This window comes from Diabrotica undecimpunctata, chromosome 3 (assembly GCF_040954645.1).
Source record: "Diabrotica undecimpunctata isolate CICGRU chromosome 3, icDiaUnde3, whole genome shotgun sequence".
NCBI lineage: Eukaryota > Metazoa > Arthropoda > Insecta > Coleoptera > Chrysomelidae > Diabrotica > Diabrotica undecimpunctata.
In genome coordinates, this window is record NC_092805.1 from 103,804,830 (window position 1) to 103,825,362 (window position 20,533).

The window sequence follows — 20,533 nt, forward strand, 5'->3', positions numbered from 1 at the left end:
ATGTCTATATACCTTCGTCATAATTGCTCTTGTTGTTCGATATTAAAGAGCTCTTCTACCGTGAATCGGTGGCTGGCTGTTTGTTGAAAGCGGAAGTTTCTTTGAGATTGGGCTCTATTGCCGGTTTGGAGTGTGAATACGCTTATAGGTGTTGGCTATGGTTTCTCACAAAGACTGAGATGGTTTGGACATATAAAAAGAAGAGAAAAAGACGCACTAATTAAAAAGGTAACAAACCTGAAACCAGTAATAAACAGACCAAAAGAAAGACATGTTCGCATGTTTTAAATAACATTTTTGACGATTTACCATTTTTCATATAATTCCCACTAAAATATTTAATAATACCAGATAATTTAATTTTTAACTGTCAACAAAAATCTAATATGATTGCATGTATAAATTTAATGGTAATACGATATTCACAGATAGCGCCGCTAAGTACCTCTTTGTCGATAAAAATGTTTAGATAATAAATATGTATCATTTTTCTTAGCGCCGCTAAGTACCTCTTTGTCGATAAAAATGTTTAGATAATAAATATGTATCATTTTTCAATGGTATGTGTGGATGAAACAGCGAAGTAGTAAAATATTATACATAAAGATATTGTTAAAGATATCTTTGCTTACTTGGTCTATTAGGTATTTGATAAAATTACTGTCTACACAACTTGGCAACTCAGCCAATGGATATAATGATAGAAAACTGTAATTTATATTAGGGTTTGAAAATATTACAGAGTCATCATGTAGAAATCTACAATTAAGTTAAAAAAACTACCAGAGCTCATGCAGCAGTAGAGCCATCTCTAGGATCAGAAACAAATTAATTGTGGGTGAAGATCAACCTTAATCATATGGTACCAAAATCCCGGGTTTACAAAAAAATGCAGTTAAGGCGTTTTTCGTTATCACGGCAGTATAGAAATCAACCAGTCACTTCTTAGCATATTTGCCACAGTGGAGTAAAAATTCTGGATGGATTTTATCGGAGCCGGATGCCTTTCCAGACTTAATTTCTGATATTGCTGAAATAATGTCTTCTGGAGTAAACTCGTTAGACTATTCAGATGTAGGCGGGCATGCAGACTTAGATTAGGTGATACTGTAGACTTGCGCAAAGTACTATGTTTCTGTATTTTTAAATATAAAAAAAAATATGAAACATTTCCAAAATCAAAATTACAAATTATGGTCAGTTTTGACACTTTGTATACCTAACGGCCACCCCCTTAGTTAGCCCTTACCTTCCGCTGTGACTGTATAAATATGAAAATTTTAAAATGTTTTACTAATTGTATTTGTGTGATATTATATTTATATGAAATTATGAAAATATACATAAATATCATTTGATTATAAATTTAATCATTATATAAACTAAATATGTTTAAAAATAATAATTGTTTTAATTTTTTTATTTATTTTATATTAATTATTAAACTTATTGTTTTAAATTATTTTAAAATGAGTTTTTTTATAAAAATTTAAACATAGGATTCAATGTTGTTATTAATCGGATAACATCTATGACTTTTATTTAATTTATACAATCGTTACAAATCGAATCTTTTAGTGACATATTCTTTTAATTTTTTACTTCTCATTTAATGTCTATATTTTGTTAGTTATTTTTCATGCAGTTTTTAATTTAAGCCTGCTAAGGGTAAATATATGATGACTAGAAACGAATTTATCAAGAGTGGTGAATTGATGTCAATAACCGCTATTCTATGACGCTACCGCCCGTGACGACGAGTTCTCGTGGTGCTAGTTCCGTGACTCTCGTCTCAGCATTTTACTGTAGAGAGAAAAAAGTATTACAACACCAGGATAGAAGCTTCGCTTCAAAAAATATCACATTCAGACGGCAGAAAGCCGAAAAAATGCAATTTTTGGAGCGCGTTGTGATTTTGAACTTGCTAATTCACTTTTTGTTCGGTGCCGAGTGGCTATCCATACCCTACCCCCCATCCTCTCCTTTTTATGCATGTTGTTACAGGGTGCATGTTACTCCTGAGAGCTTTGTCTGGTAAAATGGGCAATACGTCAAATAAAACACTATTGCTTACCTATAAAACCTATATACGACCAATAATCGAATACAAAGCATGCATCTATGCGTCGCTTAACACCCGCCAAATGAACACATTTATGGCCAAAGAAAGAAAAATACTTAGATTCTGCACGAGGAAGTGCAGAGACTACCCTTAGCACTCATCCACCAAGTAGCCAACATAACATCAATTAAGGACATAATCCTAACCCTCAGCAGGAGATATGTCCTCCGCACTATAGCTGGCTTAAATAACCGAGTCAAACAAATACTCAAAACTCCTTTCCATCGCCGAGGGCAAATACTCACCAGGTTTCCTAAAAGAAAAGTTTCATTCCCTCCAGCAAAACTTCTTTATATCACTGGAAACGAACTTCCTGATAAATATTTTGATATATTAGAATCAATCTCCCTAAAATATCGCAGTTAACAACTGCAAGCCAAAAACGCTAATTAAGAGCCGTTCCTAGTATGGCTGGTAACACCTTGAAGTTCTTCTCCTTGGCTTGCCTGCCTTACCAACAATTCCTCTTGGGCGCTCCTCAACACAATACACCACCTTCTGAACCCCAAGTTTCTAGCACTCCACTACCAAAATCACCATACGCCTATCACCCTGATGTTTACCACACACCCCTGGCTCCACAAAAAAATAGAGCACCCTATCTTGAAGAAGCAAAAGCCTAAACAAGGTAAAAACATGGTCTATCTATCATGCAAAAAAATTATATAAAAAGGACTTGACAAGAAATACAAAAAGGAGCCCAACGCTCGTATTTGCCGATATCTCGGCAACCAATAAACCGAAAAGTTTTTTTTTTTTAAGAAGCGTATTTCTAGAAGAAGTTCTAAGCATAACGTGTATAAATTTTTAAATTAATATGTATAAAACTCACGAAGTTGTTTTAAGTACATATTTATTTATATGAGAAAAAATTGTTTATAACTTTTTACTAGGCTCTCCTAATTGACCGATTTCAATTTTTCAAAGTGCGTTTGAAAGCGTACACCTTTCTTTATATGAATAAAACATTTCGACTATTCAAAGCGCTTATTCTGAGCCCAGCATAATTTTGTAAATTTGCAATTTTTTTGCGAACCCTGGATTGCAAGATTATTATCTAAGAAATATTAAACCCATCCTAACGAAATTTAGTTGTTTCAGTCGTATTACAATTTTTTTAAGCATAATATCAAGGCTGTAAGTAATGTTTAAGGGGTCGAAAAAATTTTAAGGAAAAACTCCATTTTTTTTACCTTTTTTTTTTCCCAATTATTGCTAGTTTTTAAACAATAAACATTAAATGTTCGATTTCTAGCTAGTCAAATATTATGTAAAATTAAAAAACGAAACATTTGCCTTCCATACATTTTTTTAGACCAATATCTCTCGAGTTATGTATAGGCGAAAATATAGGGGTGAAAATCAAAAATTTTCGATTTTTTTCAGATTTTGTTAAATAAAAAATTAAGTGGATACAAGGTTTGCGACTGGCGCATACTGTGATTAATAATACAAGCTAGAGAAAATGTTCAATTCCAAACAGATTACGCCTGGACTATTCGTATACCTCTGTTCAATGTTGACAATATTCTATCTTTAACCTATTATGACTATTTTATATGAAATATGTAGGTAGAGGAAAGTCGCCCAATATTAGATACATACTACCGCTACTTAAAAAAAATAATTCCAATTTTATTTTGTTCTTAGTAATTTGCTGGTAGGTATTGTATGTATTATGTTCTGGTAGAATTGAAATAATTCTACAAGATACCTTTAGGCGATAATAAAATATTAATAAAAAACCCAAATTAGACAGTTTACAAAATAGTCGCCTAATATCAAATAGGGTATCCAATATTAGGGAAACGTTTATTTCATGTACATGTACAATGTAAACAATTTATTTGTTATTTTGGTGATTACAAAATATAACTTATTTCAGTAAATGTTATTTATTATCCTAAAAGGTATAATAATAATTATTACAAGGTAAATGGTGACTATTCATCCATACAAAATTTGCAAATGAAATTATTGTTGCCTTCAGCTCCACCGCAAACGTTATGACGTTCCACATCCTCTTCTTCTTGATCCACGTCATCTTCAGAATCAACAAATGTTATTTCTTGCTCAGGGTCTGATAAATATAAAAAAAAATGACTTCTGTTTTCCTTTTATTTTTGGATTTAATTTTTTGCTTAAGTTCTTTGCGTAAATTAATGCCAGCATTTATGTTTTATTTCGTTTTCTTTAATCCTTTGCACGCATTAGAGGCAAAGTTTACCACTTTATTAACCCCACTTGCAGTTTTCGGCGATTGTGCTTCTTCAAAAGTTCTTAAGGCGATCCAGTAATTAAAGCATCTGCATAAGAGTTCTTTCGATTAATTCCTGATGGACCATGTAAAACAGGCAAAGGCTTTAGGTCAGTTGGCTTTACAAAGTTGCACATTGTATCAACCGTGGTAGTTATTCTACCAGGTTGTACAGAAACGTCTTATATATTGATAATTTGTTTTGGTTTCTCAATACTATTTGTAGATTTATTTTCATTGTTACTGTTGTCATCAACAAGGAAATTTCAAGGGAAATAACTTGTTATGGATAGCAGAATCTTGGTCACGAAATAAATTTCTATCAAATGGCGTAGTGCCACATTTTCGAAAACCATGCAAAGAAAGTTCCATTGATGCAGTCCTTGAATATGCTTTTCCAAACAAAACCGCAATCTGGTACGGGAAAATTGTTCTTCCAGGATTATTTCTTCATCAGTTTTCGATTTGTTGACAATAATTATGTCTTTAAAGGTCCCATAAAAGCTACATCTAAAGGTTGTATCTTATGAGTTGAGTATGGAGGTAGGCATATTACACTGATATTCTTTTCTCGAAAGTGAAAGTGAAAGGGAAAGTGAATCAATCCCTGCTCCCCGCAGATTCCAGGAGCGAGCTTCTTGACCCGGGAAGCTAGCACCTGCTAAGGGTCCCTTGTCCAGGGTCACGGATGAAGTCCAGAACGGCATCCAAGGCGACGAAGAATACTTCCGGTACGGCGAAGATAGTGGAGCTGGCAACCGTTGATTTTAGGGGTAGTATAAGATCACAAACCTAGAAGCGTCTGACCCGGAGCGAGCGGCTTCAAACAGCGTCGGTACTCACAATGAGCGGCTGAATTAAAAACTCACCAACCCGCCTTGCCAGCGTGGTGTTTCAAGGCAAATACCTCCCAACAAAATGTCAGATTTTAAAGACTTGCAGATGAAATAGTAATTACAAGAAGTATATCCACAACAGTAGCCTATTTAATCGTAAAGTTAAACCGAAGGTATAAAATAAGGTTGAGTTTACCGAAAGTACAAGCTGATTAAAGCCGCAAATGTCACACATGAAACAAAAAGTTTTGGTATAGCAGTGTTGGCATGTTTTTATAATGTAGATGCTGTATGCTTCAAATATAAAAAGATAAAGCTTTAGAAAAGTACATTTTGTTTATATTATTTTATGAATTCTGCAATTTTTGATTTATATAAAACAATAGTGAGTAAATATTTGTTTCTTTGGAGATTAATTGCAGTTAAATTAATAGAAGTTTTTTAGCGATTACCTTGTGATATATTAGGGGATAGATTTGGCAATCGTCAAATCGGCAAGATTTGGCAATCGTCAAATCAGCAGTTGCCAGATGTTTGCAATTAATCTCGAAAGAGACCAATATTTACTCGTTTTTACACCATATAAATTAAAAATTCCAGAATTCATAAAATAGTATAATCAAAATGTACTTTTTAGAAGCAACTTTATATTTGAAGCATACACCATATGAATTATAAAAAACATGCCAACACCGCCAAACCGAAATATATTTGACATTTGCGGCTATATTCAGCTTGTACTTTCGGTAAATTCAACCTAAAATAAAGATTATTCAGGTATACGCACTAACAACGTACCATCTGGATGAGGAGATTGAAGACTTCTACGATGACATCTCTGCGGCACTGAAAGAAACACCAACACACTACACGATTATATGCGGCGACTTTAACGCAAAGATTGGTTTAAAGCAGGATGAACAGGAAACAGCACTAGGTAAATTTGGATCCAAAGACAGAAACGAACGTGGACAAACACTACTAGAATTTCTATTACAACAAAATCTATACCAGATGAATAGTTTCTTCTCTAAAAAAGATCACAGAAGATGGACGTGGAAAAGCCCAGATGGTAAGACCAAAAACGAGATAGACTACATAATTACTGACAAAAAATATATATTCAACGATGTCACAGTCCTTAATAGCTTTACCACAGGCAGCGATCATAGAATGGTAAGAGCCAAACTAAAATTAGACTTAGTAACAACGAATTTAAATGAATATCAAGGCAATATCAATAAAATCCTACAACAAAATGAATGCATGAATAATGTTAATGCCCCAAACGAAAATATCGTAGAAGCTATTCGAGAAGCTCAAATAAAACGCTGCTCTAAAAGACGCCAAGACGAAAAAATAACCATTGAAACAAAACAACTAATGGAAATTAGAACTAGAAACTAGAAGAAGAACTGCGAAAAATAAACAAAGAAGTATCAAAAGCTATAAGGAAAGATTTAAGAAAATTTAAGAATGAAAAAGTTCGGCGAACTATAGAAGAGAATAAAAGTCTGAAAGTCCTGAGAAGACGACTAAACAATGGAAAATACGAAATACACAAACTAAAGAACAAAGAAGGAGTCCCCACATCAAATAGAGAAGAACTACTACATATATTGAAGACTTCTATCAAGAACTATACACAAGCCAAAGAGAAGACCAAAAGAACTTGGAAGCCGCCGCATCACGCAAAATTATCAACCAGGGTTCAGAGCTCATGCCAGAGATCACACTAAGCGAAATCCAGGACGCAATGAAAAAGATGAAAAACAACAAAGCGCCAGGAGAAGATGGAGTCGTAATAGAAGCTATAAAGATGGGCGGACGTGCCATTCTCAACCAAATAAAAATGTTGTTTAACCTTTGTCTAACAGATTGTTGCATACCAAAAACATGGAACAATGCAGTAACAATTTTACTACACAAGAAAGGAGACAAGGCGCACCTATAAAACTATAGACCAATCAGCTTATTGAACCACATCTATAAAATGTTTACCCGAATAATTACGACAAGACTAGAGAAAAAGTTAGATTTCTACCAGCCCCGAGAACAAGCTGGCTTCTGCTCAAAATTCGGAACAAACGATCACCTACAAACAGTAAAAACCTTAGATAATAGAAAAGTCGCTAGGATATAACATACCACTGGTACTTATCTTCGTAGACTTTCAAAAAGCCTTCGACACTGTGGAATTAGATAGCATTATAACTGCTCTGAACAATAGAAGAATAGATTACCGGCTCACAAAGTTAGTACAAACATTATACCAAAACGCCACAATGCGTGTAAAACTACATGATGCCACCAAAGAAATTCATATCAAGCGAGGTGTGAGACAGGACGACACTCCCTCACCTAAATTATTTATAACGGTCCTCGAATACGCCTTTAAAATGCTAAAGTGGGAAAATAGAGGAATAAAAATAGATGGAGAAATGCTCAATCATCTGCGTTTTGCCGACGACATTACCGAAGATCTGGGTGAAGCACAACAAATGGTACAAGAATTAGAAAACGTATCTTCAACAATAGGTCTAAAAATGAACATCAGTAAGACCAAATTTAGTTCCCAGCGAACACCTAATCATCCAAAATCAAGTGGTAGAATTGACAGAAAAGTACATATATCTTGGTCATGAAATCAGAATAGGCAAGGACAACCAGACCTGCGAATTTCAACGACGAATAACTCTGGCTTGGGCGGCGTATGGTTCACTAAGAGACATCTTTAAGAGCACAATTCCGATAGCTATGAAACGGAAGACATTTGACCAATGTGTTCTTCCTATTATGACATACGGAGCAGAAACTCTCACGCTCACAAAAACAACAGCACTAAAAATGTGAGTGTCACAAAGGCGCATGGAAAGATCAATTCTCGACGTGACAAAAAAGACAAAATAAGGAATCAAGACTTAAGGAAAAGAACAGGTATCAGTGATGTCGTCGAACGTATAGCCAAGCTGAAATGGAATTGGGCAGGTCACATAGCGAGACTGGAAGACACAAGATGGACCAGAAAACTAATTGACTGGCGCCCACGAGAAGACAAACGCAGCAGAGGACGACTACCAACACGCTGGATGGACGACATTAGACGAATATCCAAGAAATGGCAACAAGAAGCACAGAACCGAGAAGAGTGGCGAAAAATGGGAGAGATCTATGTCCAGCAGTGGACAGAAGAGGTTGCATGATGATGATGATGATGATTCTTTTCTCGAGCCTTATTAATAACATCAAAGTTTCTTGTCAGCGAATATGTCCGTCTAAAATTAAAATGGCAGGATCTTCGGCGTATGGCTTAGCATAGGAAATAAAATGATCCATGGACTGCGTAAATAAATAGGATTGACATCTTCCAATTGATTGAAATAATGACATATTCCAAATACTCCAGGAGGTGATCCATCCATAAGCTCTGCTTTAAAAATTTTTTCGGGAAAATCATTATTAGAGGAATGTAATGCCCATTTGCATTCATATATATTACAGATGTGAAAAGCGAACCTTTTTCCGAAGTTGTTAATGCTCCAATCTTTTTTTTTTTTCCTTTTAAGCATATATCGTTAGTATGCTTGTGTTGAACTGCTGTTATCCCGGCATAATCCTTTGATTCTAGTTGCAGATACACCTTGTCGTTCGAAAAGAAATATTCTTTCTACGCTTTAAAAAATTCCTTGGCCATTTGCTCCCTGCAGTAGCATTCGCTTTAAAAAATGGATGTAGAAAATTTTTAGCCAAAGCCAACTGAAAGGCTAACAAATCTGTTGAGGATAAGCCATAAAACCTCCTTTCCAATTACCAACTCCTTTTCTAATTCTTCGAGAAGCACTTGCTTACGACCGAGAGTTGATTTTTCGAGGTATCCCAGTGATTTTTTTTTCTTAAAATAATATTTTAATGTAGCTTTCGATACATCGTATGCTTTCTCCGCTTTCAAATATCTTTATATATTCCTTCTTCGGTATAGTCGAAATTGCAGAGGTCATGTTTGCTTTATTCCATTACTTTCTTTTTTTTTAGGGGACATTCTGTAACAAAAACGTTCTTCAATTTAGATACATAAAAACGTTCCTTATGTTGGATATCTAATATTGAGAATACCTACTTCTATGTCCAATATTAGGCACATTTTTCAATTTCAGGTTAGAATTTTTCCAAGATAAACAGACAACATTACTAAAACTACATAAATATGTCAACGTTAACATTCATTACACTACCGATTAAAGTCATTTAAATTTCTTACCTTATTTGAAATATTTTCAGCACTAAAAATAGGTAAGCCCAAAAAATTTAGGATGTGCGGTTAAATCAATTTTCAAGTATGCTAAGATGGTTGATATAATCATGATGATGGTTTATATTTAGATTCTACAACGACTTATACATTAACTTTTGAACCATAATCTAGCTTTCCGTGGATAGATGGCACGTGTTAATCCTTTTGTTTTTGAAACATTTAGCTGGGTATCCAATATTGGCGCTATCCGTGCTTTCCTTCTTCGCTATCCAGTATTACGCTACCCTCTTCTACTATACTATTCTAAAAATTTTCGCGAATTATTTTTCTGATTTAATTCTGATCTTTACTTTTTTCATTAAATGACAACAACACAAGCTTAACAAAGTAGTTTCAGATAATCTTATTTTTAATTTTTTTTTATCTCGGTAGGTACCTATACCATTATATTTTCCAAGATCAAGATTTTTACTTTAATCGTTCAGTTAAAAAATAATGACGCATTTATTTTTAAAAATAAAATATATTTATATTATTTTTCAATTTTGGACGCACCTTAATTGGATTGTAGGCAAATATTATGTTTTGATTACAAAAGAAAATATGTAGAGAATGATTCATAAAAATAGCATTACAGGTACATTTTTAGACTCGTTCATTAACCTTGACTATATAGAATACTTCCTTATAAGGAAGATGTACTATTCATTTTTGTAACCGGTGAAAGTGCGCCGAAGTTTTTAATTCATATCGAATTTTAAGATTCTAATTTATGCAAAATATTGCATTTTTGTGATAAGAGCAGATATTCACCCTACTAAAGAAATCAATGAAATTGGAGGGCGGGGCGCTAACTTTCAAGTCGTGGCGGCCATTTTACCGCGGCACCTCTCTTCCTTTTATGGGCATTTAAGAAAATCCAGCTTCTAGATTGGTTGAAAATCGCGAGAATACTTGCGAGGTTTGAAGTTCTTAATTTTTTTTTTCGTATCACTACTTATAAAGCTATTATTATCATTTTAGCATATATAAAACAATAGCTTCTATGTTTGTCATTAACATTCGCGGTTGAACTATAAAATATACATTACTGTTATAAATATTCAAACGTTTGTTTAATTCAAAACTGGCGCATTTTGTACGCATGGAAAACTAGTTCGAATTGACATTGGAAACATTTTGATAGTTGTGTTAATAGTAGTGACGTTTGCCATAAATCTATCTAATTTTTGGTGATTTAATAATTGAAAATATTTCTGGGAATTAACGTAATTTCTAGAAAAAAATATCGGTGACTTATATTGGCGTAGTAAAGTTGACTCGCGCAGGCGTACCCCCAGCTGCCGGTAGGACAACGTCCCCAACAGATCTCCGAAGACAGACAGTCGATTTTATTCAGTGATTCTGATTGTTCAGTTTTTGTAGTTGTACAGTTTTCGTATTAGGAAATAATTCAAATATGGTAAGTGTCTATATTGCTTTTTTAAAGTGAATAGTGACTTTTGCCCAAGATTATTTATTATCGCAAAAAAGTCGGCGAATTTATGACTCGAAAGCCGGGCGGCCATATTTTATAGATTGGCGTTAAATCTAGCCAAAATAGGATATTCTTAAGCATTTTAAACATTTCTAGATATCGTTCAGCGTTTACATTTTTTATAAAAGTAAGTGTGAAGGTGGTGATATTTGCTTTAATGTTTGGCAGTTTTTGTAACCTCGCCCTTTATGGAAACATAGATTTCATAGAAAAAACTGGCAATTTTTTTCCCTATAATCCATACACCTGTGGAGATGACTCACGGAGTAGTACAGGGTATATTCAAGGTTAACTCATTAAAAAAATGTTTCTTGTTTCTTTGAAAACGATCAAAAGATTTTGCCCAATGACTCATGCGTGTATATGGACTGTCATTCGATATGGGTAGATTTTTTAAACAATTCAGATTCAGAAACCAATATGTAACGGTTTCTGTGGATTAATTCAAAATTAAATCAAAATAATCTTAACAGTCTAATCTTATATGTTCGTTACAAAAATACATAGCCAAAAGACTATTTTTAGTTCGTGGTTAATAATAAGATAGGTGGAGGTATTATGACTCCATATGTGGCGAAATATGGTTTATTTTTGACTAATTTTTTTAAATAAATCTTACATTTTACAGCTGTTTTTACTCGATCATGTAACTGTTTGAAAATAGCAAGTTACATAAATTTCTGATTATTTTTAGATATATTTTTTTATATGGACTCCCTGAATTCTTTTTCTTTTCTTAGAATAAATCTGACGTGTCAGGATACTAAACAATTATGTTTAAAATTGTCAAATTTTTATAGAAATGCATTCTACTGCTTTTGAACTATCCATCTTATAGTACCCACCCCTAATATAGTCATCATATTTTTTTTATATTCTATTTCATCTTTGATCTATTTTTTTACATTAAGATAGTTTTTTATTAATTAAGTATATACTTTCAAAATGAAAGAAGAATAACATTGTTATCTGATGACTTTTCTTAGTATGTAGTACTGGCAATATTTGAATTTACTTCAGGAACTCAAGCATTGGGTGCTATCTTCTTTTGGAGCATAACTGTCAAAGGGATATCTGCAAAAGAATTCCCGCATAATCTGTGACATACTGTGTTCACTGTGTATTCCACAAAGACCTTACTGTTGTCAGAAACCATTCTTAAAAAAAAGTAGTTCTGGAGCAGTTTCAAGAATGTTAACAAAAGTTCTAACACTTTCTCCACTATTTTTAAATCCCTTAGGCAAGACCATTTCTTTCCTTGCACACTTTTGCCGTCAGTATAAGCCTTCTTACATAAAAAATGTTTTTATATTTTGTAAGATAACATATGTATTAGCTAGTTGTTTAGTTCAATATATTTTTTGGTGAATGGTTATTACTGTTTACTAAATACTGTTTTTAACTTTCTGGCTCTTAATAAAGCCACAGTTTTATAGTCATACATGAAGTGTGTCAACTTCCATTTGACTAGTCTGTTACCAAAAGAAATGTTAATTAATGCATTGTAATCTGTAGATCTACAGGCTAACAAGGCTAAAAATGTCGACTAAAAGAGTTTATTGTGTAATTAAATCGACAAATAATCAAACAGGCCAGTGAGTAGTGCTTGATTTAAAATACATATCTTCGTATTATGTTGATTGGCCATAATTATATACTATATAACCATTTTAAAAAATCTAAAGTATTCTACACAACATTAATATGGGTTGGCTGTTAGCTACTTTCACAGAATAATAGATACATAACCTCACTTGTCTAAAATTGTCTTAAAACTTTGAACAATATGTTTACAAACAACCTTTATATTGACAATGTCAAATCATAAATGTCATGTATTGATATTTATTATTTGTAAAATGACTGCCAGCATCATTTAAACCTAAATTCAACCACCTACCTTAATTATTATTTTTCACAATGACTGGTTAACTATTTTGCATTACGATGACAAAGTAATTTAAGAATAATAGCCAATATTTTAAAAATGTTTATATCCATTTGCAACTTTAGGACATGCATATCCGCTGCATTATTATATTTTGGGCAAATTATATATTCATTTTATTCATACGTAATAAAAAACTTTCATTCTAAACCGTATAAGAATTATATTTCCACAAAATTAAATATGCATTATGACTAAACCTCCAAAAACATATGTTATCTATTTCTATTCATTTGTATAATTTAGGCAATAAATCAGCTTATTAATTCCTTTTAGTTACTTTAACTTTTTAGAAAAGCATACATTTTTTTCAAAATGTAACTTAATAAGAAACATGATCATGATATGCTTGTATAAAATTGTAACAAGCTGTTTTCTTATCTAACTGTTCTTTTAGCTACTTCATTGATTCATCATTTTACAGTTATTGGTAACATACTCACTTCCTGTAAGATACAGGATATGAGATAGTGGAATCCAATACCACAATCATTTCTGTCATGCTATGAGGTATTTTTTATTAAATAATAATTCTAGGTATCAGCCAAGTAATACAAATAAATTTTGTTTGAAATTCTGTTAAAATGTTTAAAAGTATTCAAATTATTTTCGAAAATTAGAAAAGTAAATGACAACCCATGCAAAAAGGATTAACACTTAGCTTTAAAAAAATATATAAAAATTTATTTAGATGCCTATTTGTAAAGAAGGGCACTTCTATCATTTTTAATCAAAACTATTAAATAGGTAGTAAACCCATACCTTAAATATTAAAAGTATAATGTGAGAATGGTTACATTGTCAAAAAGTGGTAATACATACAGAAAAAAGATAAGAATTTTGTCATTTTGTATTTCCCCAAATACTGTTACAGGAAGATGACTTGGATATTTGATGTTTCTAAGAATTTGTGAACAATTTGTTTATTATAAAAATTTTTGATGGTTTTAATCACACATCTAATGATAAGATAATAAAGGATTTGATAGGTTTCTCTACACAGTGAAAATTGGTTGGTTTTAAGGATATGGGAGATTTATTTCACAGAAATAAATTAGGAATGCATCAAAAAATGTACAAATGAATATGAATAGTACCTAGCAAGTCATAACATGTAAAACTGATACACAAATGTTGTATACTCTACTAATAGGTTACTTATAATAATTCAGTTTTTAAAATACTGATTTCTCGGTTTCCTCGTGTATGAATGTTTAAAAAAAATACATTACTATCACTAATTACCACAATCTCTATCCCTTTTACAAATATACAAACATTCAAATTCTCACTAGTATGTATGACAGACTAAAAAAATGTGTTGATATTTCATAAAATTGAGATTTTCTAAATTATACTTTTATTTCATATTTTTATTATAGGCATCAGGAGTAACTGTAGCAGATTCCTGCAAAAAGGTCCATGAAGAAATCAAAAGGGACAAAAAACACAGATTTGCAATTTTCTATATCAAGGATGGCAAGCAGATTGATGTTGAACACATAGGGGCAAGAAATGAAGAATATGATGACTTCTTAACTAAACTGCAAGAGGGAGGTGCTAATGAATGCCGTTATGGACTTTTTGATTTTGAATACATGCACCAGTGCCAGGGAACCTCAGAATCAACCAAGAAACAAAAGTTATTCCTGATGTCATGGTGTCCAGAAACTGCATCTGTCAAAAAGAAGATGGTGTATGCTAGGTAGATATTTGAATTAAAACAAAGATAATGCAATAATGAAACACTAATAATTTCAAAATATTAACTTTAACCCTAGACTGGTATTGATATTTAATTATATGTTATTGGTATTGGAATGTAAAATATTACTTATGGGTTATATTTCTATGCCTTGAGTACCTAAATCTGGTCAAAAACTAATAAAACACAATTTGTCATAAAAAAAACATTTATTAAAGTAAAATAATTATATTAACATTAATGGTAACTCAAAATATATTCAACTAACATACAAAAACTATAAAAGTACAAAAAAATATATATTTTCATTTAAAGGAAATAAAAGTAGGAGCCAAGGTAGGAACCAACATTAATGGTAACTAAAAAAGTGCTTTGAGCAAACATAGAAAAAATATAAACAAAACCTTAAATAAATTTTGTACAGATTTTATTTTGATGAAGATTGCTAAGGCTGAGTCAACTACAAATTTTGCATATACTTTTCTCTTGTAATGAGATTGCTGTCATGTGAAATAATGTTATCATTGTAAATTACAAATGAATTGATGCATGCCATGTTCAATAAATTGCAAGCAAGCTGTCTGAACATGGTGTCAGTATCCAAGTGATTATCTTTCAAAACTCTGGCTAAGATATATAATCCAAGTAATGCTTTTAGTTCTTCCAAACTTGTTTCTGAAACAAATGCTGGCTCCCTATCATAATTTTGTCAGATGTATATTCTACCGTTATTCAAAATATTTTCCGAAAAAATATTTGAAAGATGCATACTGTATCAAGTATATCTCATAATTACAGTGAAGGTCCTGGTTTTACTTAAGTATAATATTTTTCAAAGAAGTTTTGCTTTTCCCTGTGCCAGATGGTTTGGAAAACCATTTGTACCCATTTACCAGTGAAATGCCTAGCCACAGGGCTAGGTATAAATCATCAAGCATTCATTGTCAGGATAAATCTGAACTTACACCTAACATACAAAATATATATGACCTATAGGGTCCTGAGGAAGTTTCCATCTCTTCTGTTCTTATCACATTGTGTTTTAGATGTTTTGGAATATCTGGCTTTTCGATTTCCCTGTTTTTCCAAAATTTTTGACAGACTACCCAACAGCTGCGGTTCCATGTCCTCATGTGGCAACCATTCTGGATCGCCATTTCTAGACTTGCTTTCTGTTTCTGATTTGGCTCTAGTAACAACACCTTCGATTTCACTGCCACTATTTTCTAACAGTGCCTTCTCTATCTCTTCCACTGATAAACCATGCCTTGACATTTTAGCCCCTTACTGGTATCAATATGTCAAAAATGGTGGTATAATATGCAGCTATTGGTATCAGTGCGTAAAATGTATGTGCAGTGTTCCAGAAAAAGATATATATGGTCACTCTGTCTAGAGCTGACAAATATCTGTACTGGCTAGGTATTGAATTGATGGGTACTGGATTGGAGCAAGCATAGCTGGAAGGAGGGGATAAAGTGCAGGCAGATAACTGAAGTGCTATCAAATTTGTAATTTTAAAAGTAAATAATTAATTTACGTAATCATAAATTTTATGTACAATACCAGTCTAGGGTTAATAGAGGTATTATAACAGGTATGTGAATACAGAAAATAACCCAGATTATTGGAATGATGAAATCTCTTTCCCCCAATTGAAATATGGAATGGTTCAGACATTCTCACTTTTCGTGAATAAGACATGGTCATTTGTTAATTTTTAATGTTCTGTTTCTCATGAAAAATAATTTCTGATGCTGTTATCAGCTAAGTAAATATTTTCAATAGAATGACAATCCTGAATGTATAAATAACTCTTCATTCCATTATATATTCCATAAGCCATTTTTAAAAATATATTTGCCAATAGGTAATTCTAACTATTACTTGTTTTTGAATATTAATCAGTTACATTATTGACACCTATTATTTGACAGTTTATACTGTAGTTTAACAAGTATTTAACATTTGTTCCACATTGATAAAAAAGAAAAATGTAACAGTTTCTGTATATAAAATTACCTAATACCTAGTAATCAGTTATATAGTATACACCTAGAAAGTAAAATAATTCCAACTGTTGACCATCAGATTTCTGACCAAGTTCAACTATGATTTTATCCCTTAAACCTGTGAGAATATCAAGTTAATCTTCAAAAGTCCCATGTATTATTACCCATAGTTTAATGAACTTTTCCATTCACATATTTTACAACAAATGCTAATATTAGCAAATGCATTCAAATATTTGATAGATACAAATCCCTTAACAATAATATATTTTTTAATATGTATCCATTTATACCTTAATGGCTAAATAAATATAATATCTAATGGAACTAACAGACTCAAAAGTGAGTTTCTTTTTTTTTTGTTATTAAAATTGTCTGAAGCTAAACATTGATTATTTTTGAATACACATTGAAGATATTTGTATTTCCTTTATTTCATTATACTCTTTCTATTCTTCTAACTCGGAAGTGTTCATGTGTTAAAGTTTTTTACTTTTTTAATAATCCCACTCATTCTTGATGTTCTAGGGTTAATAGAACTTAAGAACTTTCATTTTTATTAGTAAAGTTAATATACATTAACTTGGTCATCATTCACTAGGTCACTAACTTTATCATTCACATAATCAAGTACTTATGTATGCCTCATAAATAATATGAACATATCCAATATAATCTGAATTTATCACGAATTAAATAGATATAACAAGAAATGATATGCACACACTATAAAATACGAGTTGAATATATATCAACTCATTTTGCATTTGATCAACTGAAAGTATGAATAACTGAAGTAATTAGTGCAGTGTGTCACAGTCGTAAACATTAGTAATACAAAAGTTAGTAAAGTTTCATCATTCCATAGCTTTTAATAGTAGAATTATTTATATTTTACTGTTGACTAATTACATTTTTTTTTATTCCAGCTCATTCGAATATCTTAAAAAAGCTTTGGTAATACAGAAATCTATCCAAGCGACAGATTTAGCGGAAGCAAGTATAACGGCGGTAGAAGAAAAATTGCGATCCACTGATCGTCAGTAACGCCTTTTATTTTTATTATTTTTCTTTTTGTATCTCTTCGACTGTCTACTCACGCACCGACCTACCGAGGTGTATTATTTATATAAGTATTTGAATATTTAATAAAGCTTCATTTATAAATTAAAATTTTGTTTTATTACACTGATTAATATTTATGAAATATCAAGAGGAGTACTGGGGCTGTGTTACTAGCAATTCTTTCGTGTCCTGTGAGGTTCAGAATTTCCTTCTCTTGGACCTACAACCTTTTGTGGGTTTTTCCTTGTTTCTTTCTGCCCTGTCTTTCCTCGTACATTTTTTTAAAAAGCCATTGTTAAAAGCGTAAAATTCTTATCTCGGGCTACAGACGGAAGGCATTGATTGGTGCGGTAGAACGCGCAGATGTATGAAAAAATAAATGACAAATGCAAAGTAACGACACAGTACCCAGGAAACGTAGTAAACGCAGTCTTATGCGTGTTTTTTAATAAAATATAATAATTAAACAGCATCGCTCTGCACGTAGACGGTGATACAGCTATGTTTCCCCTACTCGGTCACTCCTGGACTGCCACATCCCTTTTTATATCCAGTCGTACTGCAGCTAATTCGCTTATTGTACACGTCTTCCATTCATGTAAAATTATGGCTCAGGATTTAGTGTTAACGACTTATGTAGCTGGAACCGACGGCTTTACGTGCCCGGATTTACCTGACCAAACTGCAGCCAACCTCAGTTTTACCCGGTTTAGGAATAAATACGACTCTAGTCCTCCAGGGTAGAGGAGTATACCCTATCGCAAGACGACAGGCCCTAAATATCCTGACTAGTGTGGAGGCAATAAGGTCAAGACCCTGCTGAAGCAGAGCCAGCATAATGCCGTCCTCACCTGGTGACTTGAAGGGGAACAGCCTAGCACACATTCGTATATGATACTACCTCCTTCGCCATCCGAAAATCCCCCTTTCGCGGGACCCTAGTAGTAGTTCAGTATCATTATCCTTGCATGCTGGGAAATGAGCGCCCAAGAGAGTCCTTAGGGCCTCCTCGTGAGTGGAAAATACACTTACACTGAAAAGATGCAATTGACCCAACCCCGGAGTTTGATCTTTTGCAGAGAGCATGATGGAGCTTAGCTGGAGAATTCCATTGTCACGTACGGGACATATGCACAATTTTTCCAAGATTATAATGTTTGCCAATTTACACTTAGAGCACAATATTTATGCATTTCATAGACTCACGTTGAAAAGACATGCAAGATGTAGTTTTTAACATGTGTTATCAATAACTATTGTGTCTTGTGACTTCACTGCCTCAAAAAGAAGAGCTGTCACGTACGGGACATCTCAAGTCGACCACCTATTTGCAGGGAGAAACTTGTGATATTTCAGCTCAAATATGTATTATAGTATTAAGTGTAATTTTTGTGTGTGAAGCCATAATTACAAGCAACATAACCACAGATCACCTAACCTAACCAGTTATTAGTGGTCTGGGAACATAACCGTGTATGCAGATATCTATGAATTCTATAAATAAGCTTAAAACAATTTTTTTTGTCTGTGTCACGTACGGGACTTTTATGTCTGTCACGTATGGGACCGTATGGGACTCATCCGTCACGTACAGGACTTTTACATAAAAAATGTAAACTAAGTTAGGTATGACAAATAAAAACTAATATTATTGGTTAGAATGCAATTTTATTGTTTAAAATACACACAACTTGAACACAACAGTTTAATTTGGCCTTGCAATAAGTTAAAATGTTAAAAGTTTCTATTGACTGTAAAGAAACATAAAATGTCAATACTCATTAAACTGAAATAAATTTGGACAATCCCCTATTATTAACAACCATGGTAGGGTCTATCTCTCGTAATACATCTTCCTCGGAGTAGAAAATGCAGTCGGTGGTTGAGGCCATTTGAAGTGATTTGGTGGACCAGTTGGAATCATTACTGACACCTGTACATATTCATTTTCTATGAACATAATTTCTCCTGGGAACTCTTTCTCATCATAGGTAACAACTGCCAAGAACAAAATTAACTGAACCTGCTGGCGAGACAGGTTCAGTTGTTGATTCCATCATACAGTTTTTTTTGTTAGAAGAGAACCATTACTGCACTGTAAAACATGAAGTCCTTTTATTCCATGAATGGGCTGGACATTTTCCCAAGGGTTTTGACATGAAATTTCTCTGCTTATGTGGTTCTCCCCTATGTACCATACTGCAGTCTTTAGAACTTACTTAAGTTGCTACTGCAGCAAAGTCTTTAGTTGATTGTATTATACACTCATTCTCTCCTTGAGCCATCATTTTTGTTCTTACTAAGCGCTTGATGTTTCCACCAACCTCGTCTACTACACCCTTGCCATGGGAGGTGGCAAAGAATTTCCAGGTAAATATTTTTTTTTATATTAGATAGCAACTGCAGTGTCTTCACCATGAATTTATTTTTGAATTCTGAAGAGGGACCATCACTTCCAAAATTTCGGGGTCCTCTTTAATAATATCTTTATAAAAGAAATCCAAAAACACAAAAATTGTATCTTTGTCTTTGTTTTTTGTGTCAGTACAAACTATGTAAGTTTTGCAGTTTCCTCCACAAAAAACTGCTGCTGTAAACAAAAGGACACTTTTGCGTGACCATAACGCACTTTGTACCTCGTTCTGGTACTCACAGCTAAAGGACATAGCAAAGTCAATCTGTAATATACATAATGTCCTATTCTTTTTGTCATAACTCACTACTCTGAATTCGTTTGGTGTTTACATGGTACATCATGTGTGGCAGATCTTTGATTAACATTTCATATAGGTTACCAGT

General features: G+C 32.9%; 1 protein-coding gene across 1 annotated transcript; it reads left to right on the forward strand.

Annotated features, from left to right (window-relative positions):
* The first annotated feature begins 10,773 nt into the window (after positions 1–10,773).
* LOC140437131 (cofilin/actin-depolymerizing factor homolog) lies at positions 10,774–17,842 on the forward strand. Its single transcript, XM_072526464.1, has 3 exons — positions 10,774–10,929; positions 14,335–14,657; positions 17,599–17,842. Exons 1-3 carry the CDS (start codon positions 10,927–10,929, stop codon positions 17,714–17,716), a joined length of 444 nt encoding a protein of 147 aa, XP_072382565.1. The 5' UTR covers positions 10,774–10,926; the 3' UTR covers positions 17,717–17,842.
* The last annotated feature ends 2,691 nt before the right edge of the window (positions 17,843–20,533 follow it).

Coding starts and splice junctions, on each gene's coding strand:
- LOC140437131 (XM_072526464.1), top strand. Junction 14,658..17,598: donor AAGAAGATGGTGTATGCTAG/GTAGATATTTGA, acceptor TTTTTATTCCAG/CTCATTCGAATATCTTAAAA.